The sequence below is a fragment of the Ambystoma mexicanum genome, chromosome 8, assembly GCF_040938575.1.
Source record: "Ambystoma mexicanum isolate Mex_15411 chromosome 8, UKY_AmexF1_1, whole genome shotgun sequence".
Classification (NCBI taxonomy): Eukaryota; Metazoa; Chordata; class Amphibia; order Caudata; family Ambystomatidae; genus Ambystoma; species Ambystoma mexicanum.
In genome coordinates this window covers 1,425,009,193-1,425,027,742 of record NC_090929.1, presented here as the reverse complement: position 1 = coordinate 1,425,027,742, position 18,550 = coordinate 1,425,009,193, and the positions used below count along the sequence as shown (strand labels likewise).

Genomic DNA, 18,550 nt, shown 5'->3' with positions numbered 1-18,550 from the left:
GTCTGCCTCCGAGTCCCAGCGTGCGCACTCAAAAGAGAGAGAGAGTATCCCTGAATCTCGACGCCAGGCCTCAAAAGATTCCGATAAGGCCAAACTGTCACGGGAAAGGGGACAAACAGCAGAAGTCTACACATTCACCTTCTACACCCCACGTCCACAAGGACAAACACAGGTCGTCGGATAAAGACAGATCTAAGACCCCTGTCACTACACCCAGGCTCACCCCTCCCACTCCTTACGATATGGGATTAGAAGATGAACCTCAACAGGAGGGGGTCGTCCCCAGTTCCAGAGAATGGAGCACTGAGGACATAGACAGGGTGATGAGGAGAAAGTCTTCCTTAGCTAATTTTTATGAAAAAAATCCACAGCATTTTCTTAGCTATACCCCTGACAATGCTACTCCTTCAGGATCCTAATAAGATATCTCGGCTTGATACTGCAGCTCAGGGACTGTTTTCAGACCCTAACTATATTCAGCCTTACCAACAGTATGAGGTTGACCCAGACGTACTGGTGCTGGATGACCAAACTGGGGTCGAGTATTATGGAGATGACAAGGGCCAGGATGATGAGGAGGAGGAAGACGAGGCAGAGGTCTACAATATGGACTCCCAGGTTAGCAAGGAACCACAGGTTACTGACTCACCTATAGACAACCAGCCCCTTCTAAATCGGGTCTTGGCTAAAGCTGCAGAGCACTTCCACATAGATACTCAGGGGGCCCAGGAAGAGAGGGACTTTGCAGAGGAGCTAGTGGGGGACAAAAGACCCATTGCTCAAGCCATTCCTATTCTCAAATCAATCCAACATAGAATTGATCCTTCCCTTCTCCCTCATTATCTCACCAAAGCTGTGAACCCCATAATTGAGATGATGTTCAGGGCCGCCCAGTCAGACCCTCTTTACATAAGGGGTCAACTGAAGCCCGACTCCTTGGTAATCACAAACACCAGAAAAAGAGCGGGGACACCTCTATCATCAACCCTGTGGATGAGCTGGTCAGGGATGTTTGCCTACACTTTTCCACCAACCCCTCTCATGAGGAAGGTGGTCAACAAGATGCACAGGGAATCGATGACGCTCATCCTAGTTGCTCCATGTGGGCGAGGCAACCGTGGTTCCCACACCTACGCAGACTAGCAGTGTGCAAACCCATCAGACTCTTGTGCTGGCACAACCTACTATCCCAGCACCAAGGTCAAACAGTGCATCCTCAACCCAGCTCAATGAACTTGGCAGCATGGCTCCTGAAGTCAGAGTTTGGGCATCTCAACTTACCACAGAGGTGCATGGACATCCTAAAGGAATCTAGGAAACCAAACACGAGGCACTGTTATTTTGATAAATGGAAGAGATTCGTTATCTGGTGCCAGAATAAACAAATCAACCCGGTTGATTGCACTCCTTCCAATATCGTCACCTACATGTTCCACCTGCTGGATGCAGGGTTGGTATTTAACTCGCTCAAGGTAACTCACGCTGTCAGCCTACACCACCTCCCATAACAAGGTCTCGTGGTGGAAAGTACCAGTGGTTAAAGCCTTCATGGAAAGGGTAAAGAGACTCCACCCTCCAATTTCTAACCCCCCACCAGGATGGGACCTTAATGTGGTGCTTGCTAAACTCATGGGCCCACGCTTTGAACCCATGCATAAAGCCAGTCTCAAACACCTGACCTATAAAACTGCCTTCTTAGTAGCCATTACATCCATAAGAAGGGTCAGTGAAATTCAGGCTCTGTCAGTGCAGGATCCTTTCTTTACTCTTCATAAGGATAAACTGGTTCTACGAATGTTACGCTCACCTGGCTCCCACAGAGGCGTCGATCTGGACTGGGCTGCTGCGGTCTCCACCAATGTGACGCGTAGGGCCGAGATGACGGACTGGACTGGCCCAACTAGCTTCCTTCGCTTGGCCCGTAGGAATATTCTTCTGATGATTTGAAAAGATGAGCTCTCCATCCTGCTTTGAGCGCAGGGGTGCGTAGAAAACCAGTTGCTTCACTGGCTCGAAGGAATTGGTGAGTTCCAGGACAATATTGACTCTGATATTCCCGGCAAGACGCTGTAAGTATGTAGTTCGTAAGAGTTCAAATGCCTGACTTTCACTCTTGTCCGATTCCTTGCAGGTTGCAGCTTGACCCTACTGAAGAGTTCCTCATAGCAACCGGTAATGTTCTGGTAAGGATTTGTATTATCCAACACAGTTCGATTAAAATAATGTCCATATGTAACCTGTTGCTTTCTCCCTTATTCAGGCGCTGAGAGAAAGTATGAAGTCTCGGGGAATAATGCCTCCGGCGGTAAAATCAGGTAAGTCTTTTGTGGTGAGGAGGGTTCTTCTTGTTAGTCCCTTGTTTCACCTTGCTGTCCTTTTGTTTCCCCTTAGGGGCCGGGGTTCGGCTGGGATGCAGTGGAAGCTGCGCCGACCCGTGAAGAATAGTACCCCCGCTGGTAAAATCAGGTAAGTCTATGGGGGGTATTCCTCTGTGTATTCCCTTGGCTCACCTTGCTGTTCTTGTCTTCTCCTTAGGTGCCGCAGTGCGGCAGGAACATGCAGGAGGATGCAGTGAAATGTGAAGATGCTGGGAAGGCCGGTGAGTTCAGCGCGGCGCTGCAGCAGGCGAGGCGACGCGCATAAAATAACTTCTTTCTTCCAGCTCGAAGGCGGGATGGATCAGGAATTCAGGTAAGGATCAAAGGTATTGCTCTTCTAACCTTTTCTCTTTCTTTCTCCCTTTTTTAGGAGCTCCAAACTCGAGGCGGGCGTGGCAGAAGACAGGATGCAGACTTGCAGGCACGGTGAGCGTTACGCTGCTGGATGCAGAATAACGCGAAGCGTGTGCTGCTCTTCGGGCGTGGTTTAAATAGCCTCCAAAGTAGTCCTGGGTAAGTATTCCTCCCCAGCCCCCCCCCCCCCCAAGTAAAAAAATAATCCCTAGGTAAACTAGCACCTTCCAAGCCTCGTTTGGCTTGGAGCTCTTGCAGCATGGTCTGCATCAGGTAAGTTTGCAGCATGGTCTACATCAGGTAAGTTTTAATCTATGAGCCTGGCGCCTATGGCGCTAGGACTGACTCTCCATATGAGCCTGGCGCCATAGGCGCCAGGACTGCACCCAAATAGCCCCTAGCGGGGGTTGTTGGGCTTGCTTGGGGTAACTTGATGCCTGCTTCCGGGGTTGCTGGACTTGGTCTGGGTCCCCGGGGGTAGGCATCATGACCACGAACACACCCTAGGTTCTCACCTAAGTTAATTTCTAAATTCCACGTTAACCAGTCCATTGAGCTTCCAGCCTTCCAAGAACCCAAAAGCTCTGCTGAGGTGAAACTACACACTCTAGATGTGCGAAGAGCGGTCCTCTACTATGTAGACGAGACCAGGCCGCTAAGAAAAACAGACCAACTGTTTGTCTCTGTAGCTACAGGCAGAGAGGGAGATTGCGTCTCTAAAGGTTCCATCTCGTAGTGGATAGTCGATTGTATCCAGCTATGTTACTCCCTTTCTGAAAGAACTCTGCCTTTTATGCCAAGAGCCCACTCTACAAGAGGCACTGGGGCCACTCTGGCTTTCATTGCAAATGTTCTCCTTGACACCATTTGCAAAGCAGCTACTTGGAGCTCTATCCACACTTTTACTCAGCACTACTGCATTGACATACATTCCAAGACAGATGCTCAAGTGGGACAGGCGGTTCTAAGACACCTGTTTGCTCATGACCCTTCTCACATCCCACCTCCTTCTTCTAACACTGCTCACTAATCTATGCACAGCATTTGATTAAGCAGATTCCACAAGCCTCAGAAGGGATACATTACTCACCGTAATCGTATTTCTGATGCTTGTATCTGCTTAGATTCACATGCGCCCGCCCTTCCTCCCCTCTGAGAGAAGGCGCATGGATGCTTGTAGTCTTATCTATCTGCTTGGTAATCTGTACTCACGCTACTCCTCGTGCTACCTCATACCAGAAAAAATGCAATCTGAGGGTCTTACACGCGTGAGGGTTCATGGGTACAGTGGACGTCACACTAGGGATAGTATTACTGGCACTCCCCGTGTCGACGCCCAATTTCGAGTTTCGAAAAACAAACTGTAATACTCCGCAGCTTCCACTAGATGTCGGCCTATGCACAGCATGTGAATCTAAGCAGATACAAGCATCAGAAATACGATTACGGTGAGTAATGTATCCCATATATTTGTATGCATACCTTACTATGGTTTGTGCACTTTTCAGGCCACGCACATCATGCAAGCCACGGCCCCAAATGAGCTCCCCCCTCAATTTCTCACCCCACTTAAAGCCCTGAGGGGGGCACAGGGGACAGCTCATTCTCACTGCAGTTCTTAAGTGTGTGTTTTTTAGAAGCTGCACCAAAATAGTCTAATTAGAATGTGTAAAGAAGTTGGAAGCCTGCACACATGAAGGGTTAGCCCTCCTCTCCTGCCCCCTTGCCCCTTCCGAAGTTTTAATCTCGATGCACCCCTGCACATTGTTATCAACAGTGAGAGCTTATCTCACTGAATTTCTGTATGGCAGGAAGCATTGCTCGCCACCTCGCTCATTACTTTCTCCAAAGTACGTTTTTGTACACATGAAACCACTTCAGCAGTTGTCGATTCTTGACTTCACACTCTCAGGTCCCTTCTGTGGTAGGATGTGCTTTATCCTGCCTTCTTCTCCGTGAACCCATTGGCTCCCACACCCAGGCAGGCCCCAGGCTATTCATTATCAGACATGGATGAACGCCAAATCAGAATGTGCCAGAATATTCCGTTTGCGGTTCCACCGGCTCGAGACCTTTGCGCGCAAGGAACATCTCCAGACTGTGTCAGGAAGGCCAAGGTACATCTGGTTAGCTTTCACCGCTTTTTGAAACCACCTTATGTTTTCTGTCTGGATGATCATGCAGACGGCTTATGCAAGAATGTTCTTGATTGGAAATTATCATTAAGGCGGAGGAGCAATGTTAATCTCTCTTTAGCAGTTAAATACATTGTATAACCTACATTATGAATTGATTGGCCAAATAACCGTGTGTGCAAGTTCAGCCAACGAATAAGCAGGTGCTCTGACTCAGATCACTGGTGCATCAACGGTACAGCCGCCAGTGCTTGAGGATGTTGTGGAATGGAGTTGCATTATTTCTCACCCCCCCAGAATAACCAAAACCTGTGTGTAAATATATGGGATGGCAGCTCAATGGGTCTATGCATCTACTGGAGAAATCCATGGGAAACCAGGAGATTGCAGGTATGTATGGCTTGTCCTCCAATGACTGGTGTCGGGTGGGGAGTTGAATGGATTCGCTCTGCATCTTGGGTGCAGAGTTATTCCAGTAAATATACATGCCAAGTTATCTTTTTCCCCCTTGTTTATCGAAGTTGGGACTCTGGCTAACCTTGAGGTGGTACAACTGGATCTTATACCTCTTTGTAGATCGAATTCTCAGACAGGTGCTCGATTAGTCTTGGATCCTCAAATCATGCTAACACCTTTAGGAAAAATCTAGGCTGTGCACTGAAAGCGTGGAGTGAGACTATTGCTGACTTTTCAACATCCCATGTAAACCTATTTCTGAGGCTTGTGAATCTGTTTAGGCTCGCATAGGTTGCCATCTAGTGGTTGGTCTAGAGTATTACAGGTTCTTTAGACCGAAAGTTTTAAAAAAAAGGATGTTGAAATGGGCATTACTTTTACTATCCCTATCTTACTTGTACAGTTACCCATGATGTTTTTTGTGACAATGCCCTCCGATTGTTTCCACGATTCCGTTGTTTTCTTTTACTTTTCTTTGTATTTTAACTGCAATCAGAGATTCCGTCACAGTAAAATGGCTACCAGCAGAAAGCAAATTGGTGGATATTGATTTTAGACTCAAGTCTGAGATGCTCTCATTCAGATGCCCTTTGTGAAACCCACCAGGGTGTTAACCAGACCTTGATCTGTGGAAAGGAGGTAGAAGGAATGGGGGTGGGGCCACATGAAAGAACGATTAGAACAAATTCAGATGGGACTGGGGCGGGGTGATATGATTGTGGTATTGGGTTTGTGCGTTTCTTAACTGTGATTAGTTAACAGTAGGCATGAGAGAGGGTCTCAAGAAATGTATAGCTCTGTTTAGAGCAGACATTTACCGTGATGCAATATGAAGCACTATTCTAAATGTAGTTGAGGAGCCGTTGCATGATAGACTTGAGAGGTGCTTGAGCAGGGGAAATGAGGGCTCCAGTTAAATTAGAATGCTTGGATAAGATGAACACATTTGCATTCGGGATGCCTGATTCCTTTTTGTTTGATTCTTCTTGTTAAATGGAAGATGCCTCACTTTTGCAAAACATTTAGTGTTTAGTCCTGCCTTTTCGCAGGTGCAGTTGGTGGAGTGTGTGCTTTGGCTAACATCCTTGGGAACCAAGTGTGCGAATTGGAGAGGCTGGCCCTGGCTGGTCAGTGGGAAGCGGCAAAAGAGTTGCAGTACCGACTTATTGAGCCCAATAATGCGGTAAGGTTACCAACACCAGACAATTAAATTCAGTCAGTAGAATTGCGACCATTGTCTATGATGTGCCATTTTTTGAATTATTGATCAGCATTCTCAAACGTTCTCTTAATGAACCTTTTATGGTAATACAAGTCCATGCAGGGGGAGCCAGGAATGGTTTTGGCTGAAGCCAGGTCACCAGAGTGTACAGTTTATTACTCCCTTAATTACCCTACGCCGGTTTTCATTTGCCTTTGAAATCTACGCAGTATTTGAGACACATTAAAAAGTACGAATATTTAAGGAAAATACATTTACAAATGTCTAGTGGAGCACCACACTTGTCAAATGGAATTAATGAAGGAGCAGTTTCCATCTTAAAGTGGACCCATGTATTTCACTAAGTCACTTGACACATGAGAGTATAACATCTTCTCTTAAAGATAGCGGTCCAGATGACTTTGCCAGCATGAAGCGGATGCTGTATGTCAATTAGGTGGATTTCCTCCTTTCATTCAAACTATGTTCGAGCGATCCTAGAAGTTGAAGTGGCAGCCCCACCTAAGACTCCAAGATGTTCTCGCCAGTCAAAGTGCCATTGGCGTCATAAGAGGGTTAAGTCTGTAGGCAGCAATCCAGAGCTTCGCATCAATGAACACCTTCAATATGTCCTATCAGCAGAGCATTTTGGGTCAAGAACATCCAAAAGTTTTGTTTCCTACAAGCCGAAGGAGACATGATGATCAAGCAGGCCTTGCACAATTTAAAAAATTTGGCAGGTGAATAACTGTAATTCTTGATGGAGTCCCCTCTGAAAAGTAGGGTAATCTTTGCAGATCTCAGGCAATTCCCATGTAAACACACCTGCCACAAGGGGAGCACTTACTAGAACTAAAAGATCCAAGGTTAGTACTGCTCATCAAATGCCTAGGGAGGAAATTGACATGTTCGTCAACAGGTCATGTGTTGTAGTGTCCCACTGCGCCTGCAGTCATTACTCTGGTGAGGAAACAGACTGTTCAACCTCTATGGTCACAAATCTTGAAAATCAACTATTGAACATTGGAGGATATTCTGGCTCTGATCCTATAGGACGGCAGAAGTCCGGCTATGGGTTAAAAAGAACCTGTGGAAGGGCTAATTACTTTTTAGGTACTTTTCAGGTGGTGTATCAGCTGTTTGGAGCCAAAGATCTTCCGGCACCTGTTGTTAGGGTCGCAATAACAAAAATCACATCCATCTGGTGTACATTAACATTAATCACATCATGTGGTGTACATTAAGAGCAATCACATCATCTGGTGTACATTAACATTAATCATATCATCGGGTGTACATTAAGAACATTCACATCATCTGGTGTACATTAAGAGCAATCACATCTGGTGTACATTAACATTAATCATATCGGCTGTACATTAACAACAGTCACATCATCTGGTGTACATTAAGAACAGTCACACCATCTGGTGTACATTAAGAACAGTCACACCATCTGGAGTACTTTTACATTGCTTGTCATATCATGATCGGAGCACTGCAGGAATCATGCAATTGCCTCGACGGTATTCTTGAACATCAGAAGGTTCCCGTTAGTCGCAGGTGCCTAAATCAACACGTTTGTGGCCGTGCACTGCCTTAGACTCGCATTTTTACTAGTGGTGAACCAGGTACATGACACACCTATGCTTCACAATGGCTGTGTTCTCTAAAGAGGTGTACGTTTTAGTGATCCAAGATTTGGGGTGTACGTTTGGCCCTACAAACATTCAATTTGGCCGTACTGTAAGCAGAACACCAAAATGGCACATTGCTTAGGCAAAAATAAATCCTTGCACTGAGGTGCATTACAACATTTCAACACACTATGCTAGAAGAATTGTCTTGGTTGGGAAAGATGAGACATTGTGGTGAGCCAGCAAGTAAACTGGTTTGTGAGGCACAACCAAAGTGAAGTTTCATTCCACTTTCTAATATATGCAGGTGACCCCCAAGATAACAGTTTGCATTGGGAGATGGTCCGCAAAATCAGACCAACATTTCAAAATGCTTGGAACCTATGCACCACTAAATGGTGCCATTATTGAGTTGGAACATCACGTAATACCTTTAACTTCTACGGCCACAGCCATCTTCTGACTTTGACCATCACATAGAACTTATGTCATCGTTTATGCTATCAGGAGAGGACTACTATAACACAGTATCCAAACGCATGATAGGTCCTGTCCTTTGGATGGTGACCACTCATAGTAACATGTCACAATATCTTACTAAAACATTGTTTCCATTGCAGTCCTACAACACATTGAACAAAGGGGGAAGGGATACACATGCAAAGGGTAGATAGGAGGAAGAAAACAGGGGTGTACTAACTGATGCCCCTCTTCAGTTCAGGGTTAACGACTAAATGGGAAACAACCAACCACACAAACCACCACAATAAAATAGACAAATGAAGATGTTATTGGTGAAAACAATTCTCAAAATCCCCACTGCATTCATATATTAACTCTGTTCGATACTCATGTCTTGTCCGGCCCGTAAGCACAGTCCAGCACCTAAATGCCAGGCTGTTCGCCACTAAAACAGATTACCAGTAACAACCCCAGGCTCTTGTCTATGACTTGTGGCCATCAGTGAGGTGCAGCATCCCTCCCGGCACAGCGTGCAAGATGTCCGCGTCTGGATTTCCCTTACTAGCATTGGGTTCAAGTCCACGTTTTTCAGCACTTGCCAAAAGGGTGAGAGTCCTATTGTATACTGATTTACCACCAGAAACAGAAAAAAATGCAAAATAAAGTAGTACGAGTCTGCCTTAAACTCAGGGAATGACAACATGGCCCTGGCCTTAAACACTCCACTGGCTACCAGTGGAGCAATGAAAATAATTCTAAGCCCAATGTACAATACAGAAGGCCTTTGCGGGAAGGGCTGCAAAGTGCTTTGAAACACTTGCAAATCATTACAACCCCATTCAGAATCTGTGATCTATCCAGGCTAAGTTAATTAAATCAAAGCGAGAAAAATACAGTGGAAGAACTCTTAAGTACGAAGGGAGCAAAGTTTGAGAATAAATCGCCTCAACAGTTCATGTAGGCAACTACAAAACCTATAAGGGTTCAGGAAAGATTGAAAAACCTTTTTTAGACAGTGTGACAAATCGAACTATATCGTCACTGCTTCCCTAGAGGAAAGCTTCTTGTACCTGGCCAGGGAAAGGCAGAAGTTACCTGACCCTCGGGGTGGTCATCTGCGGGAGGACGACATGGGTGAAGACAAACTCCAGGGAGGCAGGGTAAGGACATTAGACCATCATAATTCTTTACCTGGTTTCCTTGACAACAACCATGTGTCTTTTCCCCATTCTTGTATGGCATCCTGTAGGGTGGATAAAGAACCTGCGCTGCACCACCCTTGTATGCATACCACCCCCTTTATTGCTGTGACAAGAAACGGAGATGGAAGAATTAAAATCACTAGAAGCGGCAAGCCCACACCATGTTCTAGTCATTGGAGGATGTTAACAAGTGTTGGGACTTATATACATCCCCTTCCTTTAATAACACTAAGGGGAAAGTCCTGGGACTTGCATACATCAGTGCAGGGACGTATGTACACCCCACCCCCCTTCTTACAACACTGAGATGAGGAAGCGGGATGGAGTGATGAAGATCACTAGAAGTGATGAAGATCACTAGAAGCGGCACGCCAACGCTACGTTCTAGTAGTTGGAAGATGTTAACAGGTGCTGAGATATTCAAATAAGGAACACCTGAACAGATCATGAGTCAGCCCTGCCGCCGCTGTTTGGCACACAGGAGAAAAGCGAGCTGCAGACCAGAGCGAAGAGGCTGGCAAGGACGGCGTCCCAGGAATTCATATGGAAGACTGTTTGCTGCGCTGCCATCCCAGCAGCAGGAGCTGCTGAGCAATGAAGAAGGCCGGGTGGTAACAGAGAAGCTGACGAGACAGGCTCCCAGGCGGCAGATGGACAGGTGGAGTAAGTGGTGAGATGCAAGGGAAGCCAAAACTGCCAGAGAAGACCAGTAAGCCCAGAGAAGGAGATTGGGATACCGGGGCACATCATGGTGGATGCCACGTGTCGTTAGTAAAGAGCAAAAGCCCACACAAGGGTACTGGGACATTTAACACAGTTGTGGAAGGGTCAATGGTCTGACATATGAAAAGCATAATTACCTGGATACAGAAACAAGTGAATACTAATGAAGAGTATGAACCTGGGATTTACATATTGAAAGGTCTCATAAAGTCCTGCCAGGAGAGTAAACCAGGCATTCAGCGAGTCTGGGACTCGGACGCAAATGAAAAGACAAAAAGCCCTAGCAGGAGAGTAAACCAGGCATACAGCGAGTCTGGGACCTGCATCCAAGTAGCAAAATAAAACCCTGGCAGGAGAGTAAACCAAGGATTGGAGAAACTGGGCAGTGACCCCAAGGAAGTGCTGATAAAACAGGGGATGAAACGCTCATTTTGAATTGTGGACCAAAAGGCAAGAACAATGCCCCTTTCTGAAAAGGGCACCAGGGGTCCAGAGAAAGAACTGTAATCAGAGAAGACTCAAAAAGAGCCATTCCCCTTGGAATTGTGGAATAAAGAGAAAGTGTTGTGAGAAAACTCAATTTTATGTTAAATATAACCCATTTTGACCCGAGATCGTGCTTGGCCCCTTTGTGGACACCACTTGACTATATGGTAACTTACACATGGTCTTGAAAACATAGCGTCCCCGAGAGACTCATTAGAGATTCTGTCCTTGTTGGTTTCTAAGGATTAAAGCCTGTCAAGAAGATAGAAAGCGAAATACTAGCAAATCATGTATGCAAATTATAAGAATGCCACAATGCTGCAACACAGATGCAGCATAAGACATTTTACTTAACACATACCCAATGTTTCAATAGCATCCAATAGTCAATTCCTCTTTTCCGGACCAACCTTCAAGATAGAACTTCTATGTGATCATATTGCCAATGTTGTTTGGGGTTTATGCTACTTGCCATTCCTTTTACCAACAGATAAACGCCAAAAAGGACAATTTCATCCCACCCAAAAGACAATTCAGAAGCTGTTGAATTCCAAGAGGAGGATAACAACTTAATCATTTGATTTTGAAGCTTATCAGATGGCTGAACCAGCCAGTGACAAACCTATGGCTTTGGAAGACATCCTCAGAGATCTGGCATCCGGCCAGATCAAAGATATTTTAGAACTTAAACATGAGCACCCCTCTTGACCTGTGATCTCCTACAGAAATGAATTGTTTGGGAAGACCCAGGAGACTTTTTACACAACATCAAATGGATTGTAGAGGCAGCCAAATGGGGAAAAAGAACATTGGTTAAAATGTATTGTGCTGCTATTGACAGGAGAACTCCAGGCTACCTACCATGTGCTCATGGGCAGATGGGCAGATGGGCTATGAAGATTTAAAGAATGGAATCCTGGCAGGTTGGGCCTGGAGCCGCAATACCACCTCACAGTGTTTGAGTCAGATGGCTCTAAATGCATAAATCCCTATGACAGCTTCCCCATCGGGTAGAGGATGCTCTAGGGAAGGGCATCAAGGGTCTCTCTAGAAGAAGCAAAAGGGCTGCTTATATTTGAACAATTGTGTGTCACTACCACCCTTGTGATTTCCAGTCCATAAGCTGCATCAGCCAACTTTGAGCAGGCAATTGTGACAGTCTTCTGCTTGACCTTGCTGGTGGATGGTGGGGTCACCAAGGGGCCCAGCACCTGTGACCACGCACATGATGCAGGCCAGGGGCAATAGGCAGAGAGTCCTATAACCACCATGTTACGGGCGGGGGGGGAATATGCATGTCGCATTACCATCATGGGTAATGGGTACCACACCTTTAAGGGCATTGAGGAGCGTTGAACCCACAGAGCTGGCTGCACCTGCTCATTCAGATCACCCCACAAGGGGATGGAAATCTGATATAAAACCATAGGGAGAAGGATTGGGACCTAAACCCGTATGTCGAACACGAGCAATCCATCCACCACCATCCAAAGGCTTCACAATCAACCGGCTAAGACCGTTTAGGCAATGGGAGTCCAACCCAAGGGCAAAGCCAGGATGTGGCAGGCAGGGAACTGGGGGCAAGCAAGCCAGTCCTCAACCCAGCTAACAAAGGAAAAACACCAAAGTCCCTTTGACACACCTTCCACGCTCTCTCTGGTGTAAAGACCTACAGGCCTGGCCTCTAACAGAAGATGTGAGTTCGAAGAAAAGCTGTTTAGGGTCTGGCTGGAGAGGTGAACAGACAAAGCTGGGAAGGATGCTGGATTAGACCCCCTATAGCCTAGGGAGAGCAGATGTTTGGAGGAGAGGACCAAAAAGCAGGGGTAAGAATGAGACAAGGGGCTGCAGTGTAGGCCCAAGAGGCTGGCACATTACCAATTGTGGAATCGAGGCTTTAAGAGACCAAGAGGGCTGGAAAAAGAAAGACCTAGGGCACTAGGAGGAAAAAGACCCAGAAGGCTGTCAGCAAAAGGACCTAAATTGCTGGGTAGAGAGAGGCCCAGGGGCCTGGGGAAGAGTTATTTAATGGGGAGAGATGGGCAAGAAATAAGAAGGGCATAGAGGAAAGAGGTAAGTGGAAAAAGGTTAAGTAGTGGAGAAACTCTTACAAGGAGCAGGAAGAGGCGGTATAGGGAAGTGAAGAGATGGTACGGTGGAACAGGTTTGTAGAAAAGTTATGTTATGTTATATGGCATTTATATAGCGCTCTATCATTGGTATGACCTCAAATCGCTGGTCCATGAATACAAACTATATGGTGGTGGGCGAAACTGGGACGGATGAATCTTGGTAATGGTGGCATAATGAGGAAGCTAAAGGAAACCCCACCTCATGTTGAGATGCTGCTTCTGTGGCTCATTGTCACTGTTTTGAAATCCGGCAGGTAGGCTGAGCGTTCACACTTCCAAGGTTGATAAAAAGAGAAGGCAAAGGAGAAAGTGAAAGGCAGAAGTACTGAGAAAGAGTATAATATTACGGAAGATGAGAGATGTTGCATCAGCACAGGGGTGGAAGAGCAGTAGCTAAGATACACCTAGGAGGGTGGCGGGACAAGCTCCTGGTGAGGCATCCACAAGGGGCAGAAGACGCTCTAAACGAAAAGAGAAATTGAGGGGAGTCCAGGGCAGGAACGAGATTTGAGGAGAGAGGCTCAGGGCAGGAGAGTGACTGGATTACAAGGCTGGAGAACCCCCCGCCCCCCAGTGGAATGCAGGTGTTATGAGCCCTAGGGAGGACCCTGACCAGAGCCTAGGGCAGCCGCCAGTCTCCCCTTGGCTCTGGGCCGTAGTTGAATGCCATCACACCGTGTCATCAATTATTGAGGCTGCTAACAGGCTCCAGTCTGGCAGTAAAACGTGGCTGCAGGCTTGCCCTCATGAAAGCCAGAGGAAGGGTGTCGGCCCAAGACTAAAAACCAACTGGGGGGTTGAAGAAGGTTGTGAAAGCTTCTTACCTCAGACTGTGAACCAAGCATTGGACATTTGAGAAGACCACACAAGAAGGGTGCAGGAGAAGCAAGGAGGGCCAAAGAGAAGAGGCCCAATGAACATCTAAGAAGAAGAGCGTGGGAACCCAACGCTTAAACCTGAGACTTTAAGCATATGGGTTATTTTGTTAATTTGCCAAATGAGAACTGGCCTCAGAATTAAGGAGAATGTTTATTTGGACACTATTTAACTTCAATGAGAGCCCACTTCCCTTTTAGTTGCCCTGAAACACTACCCACCTCGTGGTGAGTCAGTAACCTGATCACTTTGGTTTAGATATAAAACATTCCTGTTTATTGTTATACCTCTAAATTGTTTTTAATAAAGCTTTTTTTAATCACATCCTTGTGTCCGGCCATTTGGCTGCTGATCAATGTCAACCAGGGTTCATGGTCCAGACTGCCAACATCTGTCAGCATGCTTATGAGACTAGGGGCCCGATTCATAGAATTTGGCGCAGAAAAGGCACTGTGATTGCGTGGCACCCGTATTCATGGACTTCCCAAGGCATCAGTAGCCGTGGCGCAAGGAACAGAAAACTGCGCCAGTAATGGCCCCAACATACGCCCACGCGCATTAAAAAGCAAGTGAAATGCCTAACAAGTTGCAAGCCTCTGCGCCATCCCTGGGCCAGCATACAGCCCACCCTACCCAAATCATGTGTAAACTCGGCATGATCCCCGCCTGCACCCCCGAGTGTAATTGCGTGAAAACACCTTGCAATCCCTGGCCGCACCCCAGCCAATTTGTATGAAAAATCAGCACGATCCCCGCCCACACCCCCGCGTAAACGCGCCAAAACACCTCACAATCCTCAGCCGCACCCCAGCCAAATCGCGTGAAAACTCTGCATGATCGCAGACCACTCCCCAGCGTTATAACGCGAAAACGCCTCACAATCCCCGCAGCACCTGAGCCAAATCGTGTGAAAACTCCTTGCAATCCTTGTCCACACCCCAGCATAATCATGTGAAAACTCTGCGCCATCCCCGGCCACACCCCAGCGTAATCCGGCGTAAACACCTTGCAATCCCTGGCCGCACCCCAGGCAAATTGTGTGTCTGCACCTCGCAATCCGTGGCAAGCAGACCCCTCCTGACAGGACACCCACACCCCAGCTCCCATCACCCGTGACCCCACTCTGCAGGCAGCCCCCTCCACATGGGACACACCCACCCCAGCCCCCATCACCCGTGACGCCACCCTGCAGGCAGCCCTCTCCACATGGGACACCTCCACCCCAGCCCCCATCACTGTGACGCCACCCTACAGGCAGCCCCCATCACCTGTGACCGTCACCCTGCAGGCAGCCCTCTCTACATGGGATAACCCATCACCCGTGACCCCACCCTGCAGGCAGCCCTCTCCACATGGGATACCTCAGCCGATTCACCCGTGAGGCCACTCTGCACGCAGCCCCCTCCACATGGGATACCCCATCAACCCACCCTGCAGGCAGCCCTCTCCAGACCGGGCATCACCTGCATGCTGGACACTGACATAGTGACACATCATCACTCCATTGCCGTGTTGTGACACCACCCCGAATATCCACTGAAAATGAATCCAGCAAACACAAATAAATGCATACACCTGGCCCACATCCATGAGTGTGGCAGCTGCTGAAACACAATTGCTGTCCGCAACCCTCTCCCAACATAAACATGTAACAAGTTAATGGTAGAGTGAGGCCCTGCTGTCCATGTGACAATGTCATGTCACAGATCCCCATGGAGAAATAGTCAGACAATGACAGAATAAAAAGCAGCCTCAATGTGTGCCACATCAATATGCTCTGCCCATGCATGTCACAGCCTAAGACTCAATGAGCTGCTATTACCAGAACAGATTATCACTGTTCCTCCCATGTGTGAAGGATATGATATGAAATCATATGAAATGATATGGCATTCATAATCCGCCTATACACAAGTGTTTGAAGGTGCAACGAGTCAAGGGAGTGGGAACAGAGTGAAGACAGTGACAACAATCTTGCTAGGCCAGGTGACATTGAGATGGCACAAGTGCATGGGAAGTGGGGAAGGTGAAAAGTGCGGGGGCAGTGGGGAGGGGGCTGTGCAGTACATGGGAAGGACATCCTAAGAAACAACAATGAAAACATCAAAGTGCAGACATCAGGTGTCAAGTGCAGGTAGGGTGCTGTAGGAATACAGAAAAACTGTCCAAGTGCGGGGGATGCCAGGGAGGCAATGCGGGTGTGCAAGTGGCAGGTGAGGGGACCTTGGCCCGAGGTCAGAGGGTAGCTAGGTGACCAGTGCAGATTCAGACAGAAGTTCAGCAGGGGAGAGGAGGACAGAAAGCACAAAGAGGAATGACTCGAGTTCTGATTGAGTACATGGCAATCGGACAGTGCGCCACGCACCGAGACAGCTGCATTGGTCTGCCGATGTGTAAATCCAAAGTAATGCCAAAATTGCATGGCAGTGCAAGAGGTAGATCAATACCCGAGACAATGATAACTGCACAAACACATGCTGGCGAAGGTGAAACGTGTGTTACACAGCATCAAGCAAATCATGTGCCAATATCCTGAACATGTAACACTCCCACAGTCACCCGACCCACCTCCCTCACAAATGCAGTGAGGGCCAATATGCAGTGATGCTTCACATGTGAAAGCAAATGCTAGATTACCGCGCACACCCAAACTCCCCCTTCACACTCCTCCACCGGTCAGCCACATGTGTATATTCACCACGCAAATGGATACCAAACGTGACACATGCATGCAAGTAGCACACATGACCAATGATGTTCAGAACCAGGGACACTAAACGGACTAACAAACCAGCATCTTCGAGCACTGTGTCCTCTTCCACAATGCGTGCCTCTGTTTGCTAATAGAGGGCTTTCAGAACCACCAACATGGCCCTCTCCCTCGACCTCCCAGTCCCTGCAAGCCTCCTCGAGGATGAGGCGACGCCGCCTTGCCCTGGCCATGGTGAGTCTTGCCTGCCGAGCCTGCTGCCTCTCTGCCCCGATTAGCTGCGCATTCCTGAACCGCAGGTCCACATTTGTGTCCTGCCTGACGCCAGATACCTGCCCCCGTTGGATGGTATGCTGCCTTAGTTCCCGGTGCCTGCGTTGAATGGCCACTCTCAGGGCTGATATAATTACCCGGGGGCATCTGGTATGTGCCCTGCTGCTGGGTGCCTGCTCTCCCTCCATTGCCATAGCTCCTGACGTAGCCTGGATCGGCGTGGTGACCACCTTGGCTGATCCAATGTTGACTCCCAACTCAGGCAGGGATGTGATCGCCACCAGACAAGCCGACGTGGTTGGGACCGGTACACAGGGGGCCCTGGTGGTATCTGGGCCAGAAGGCGCACAGGAGGATGACTGGCGCACAGAGGAGCAAGACAAGGGGGGGTTGCATAAGTGGCCAGCCCACGCAGCTAATTCGAGATCATGAATGTTGCTAGCCAGTTCGGGAGACGCCAGACCTCTTTGTGATGATGTGCAAGCTCATGATTGTAAGCCTGCACATCATCACGAATGGCGCCTGTACATCTCGGGATACCAGCTAGCAGGGGTTCCACTCTGTCTCGAATGGCCAGATCCGCAGGCATTGGGGCGTCGGTTTCTGTGTAAACATCCGACACCCCCGGATGGGTCCAAACTGGGGCATGTGGGCAGTTGCATATTAGTGCAGGCGCTGGCCCAGGGGCATGATTTGGCAAAGGCACCTCCACGGCGACCTGCACTGCCTCCTGCCCCTGAGTCTGGACTGCACCAGTCACACCCACCTCATCACCCCCGCTGGGCCCCATGGACAGGGCTGATGCAGCCTCCTCCCCTACCAACCTCGATGCCTCATCAGCGTCTTCCGCAGTGGATTGCCCCTTTGTGAGCTCACCTGTCCTCTTTTCCACCTGCTGGCGAGGAATCCACGTCCACCTTCGACCTCCCCTCAGCAGCTGTGGCCGATGTTTGAGACGTCGCACCAGTCTCCTCGCTCCCCGGTGATGTTGATGCCAGGGGGCGTGACTGGGCCTTGCGTCTCTGCCCGGTGGAGGCATCCCTGCTGAGTTGCTCCATGGCACTTTCTCCCCCCCTCTTCTTCCAACGCCGCTGTGGATAAGGAGACATTGAACACAAACATCAGGGTTCTTTACCTGTGTGTGTTTGGCACAAAACATATGCACATAAAGTACACTGCCAAAGGTCACAACCATCATCACCCTCCACAACACACAGGTACATGCAATGTACACACATGTCTGTCCTTCACAACAATCACATCCTTGGACATGGCACTGTCACCACTTACAAATTGTGTATGCTACACACATGCGTCATGGGACACACACATGTCATGCACACACATCACCTCACAGTCCTGAAGCAATGCACTGAGATATCACATCAGAGTCCCTTCCACGTCAATCAGGTAGCAAGAGTAGGGCACACATCCAGTAGTTATGGCCAGTCACATCTCAGACACATACACATGTACACCATGCCTGTTCATGATGTTGACAACACCCATGTGTCACACCTCTCAC

At 48.2% G+C, this 18,550-nt stretch overlaps 1 protein-coding gene across 1 annotated transcript in view; it reads left to right on the top strand.

Moving 5' to 3' along the window:
- HOGA1 (4-hydroxy-2-oxoglutarate aldolase 1) overlaps positions 1-18,550 on the top strand; it is a 283,527-nt gene that overhangs the window by 252,472 nt on the left and 12,505 nt on the right. The window contains exon 6 of the mRNA XM_069611569.1: positions 6,373-6,506. Within this exon, the coding sequence (XP_069467670.1) occupies positions 6,373-6,506 (134 nt within the window). The remainder of the gene's footprint in view (positions 1-6,372; positions 6,507-18,550) is intronic.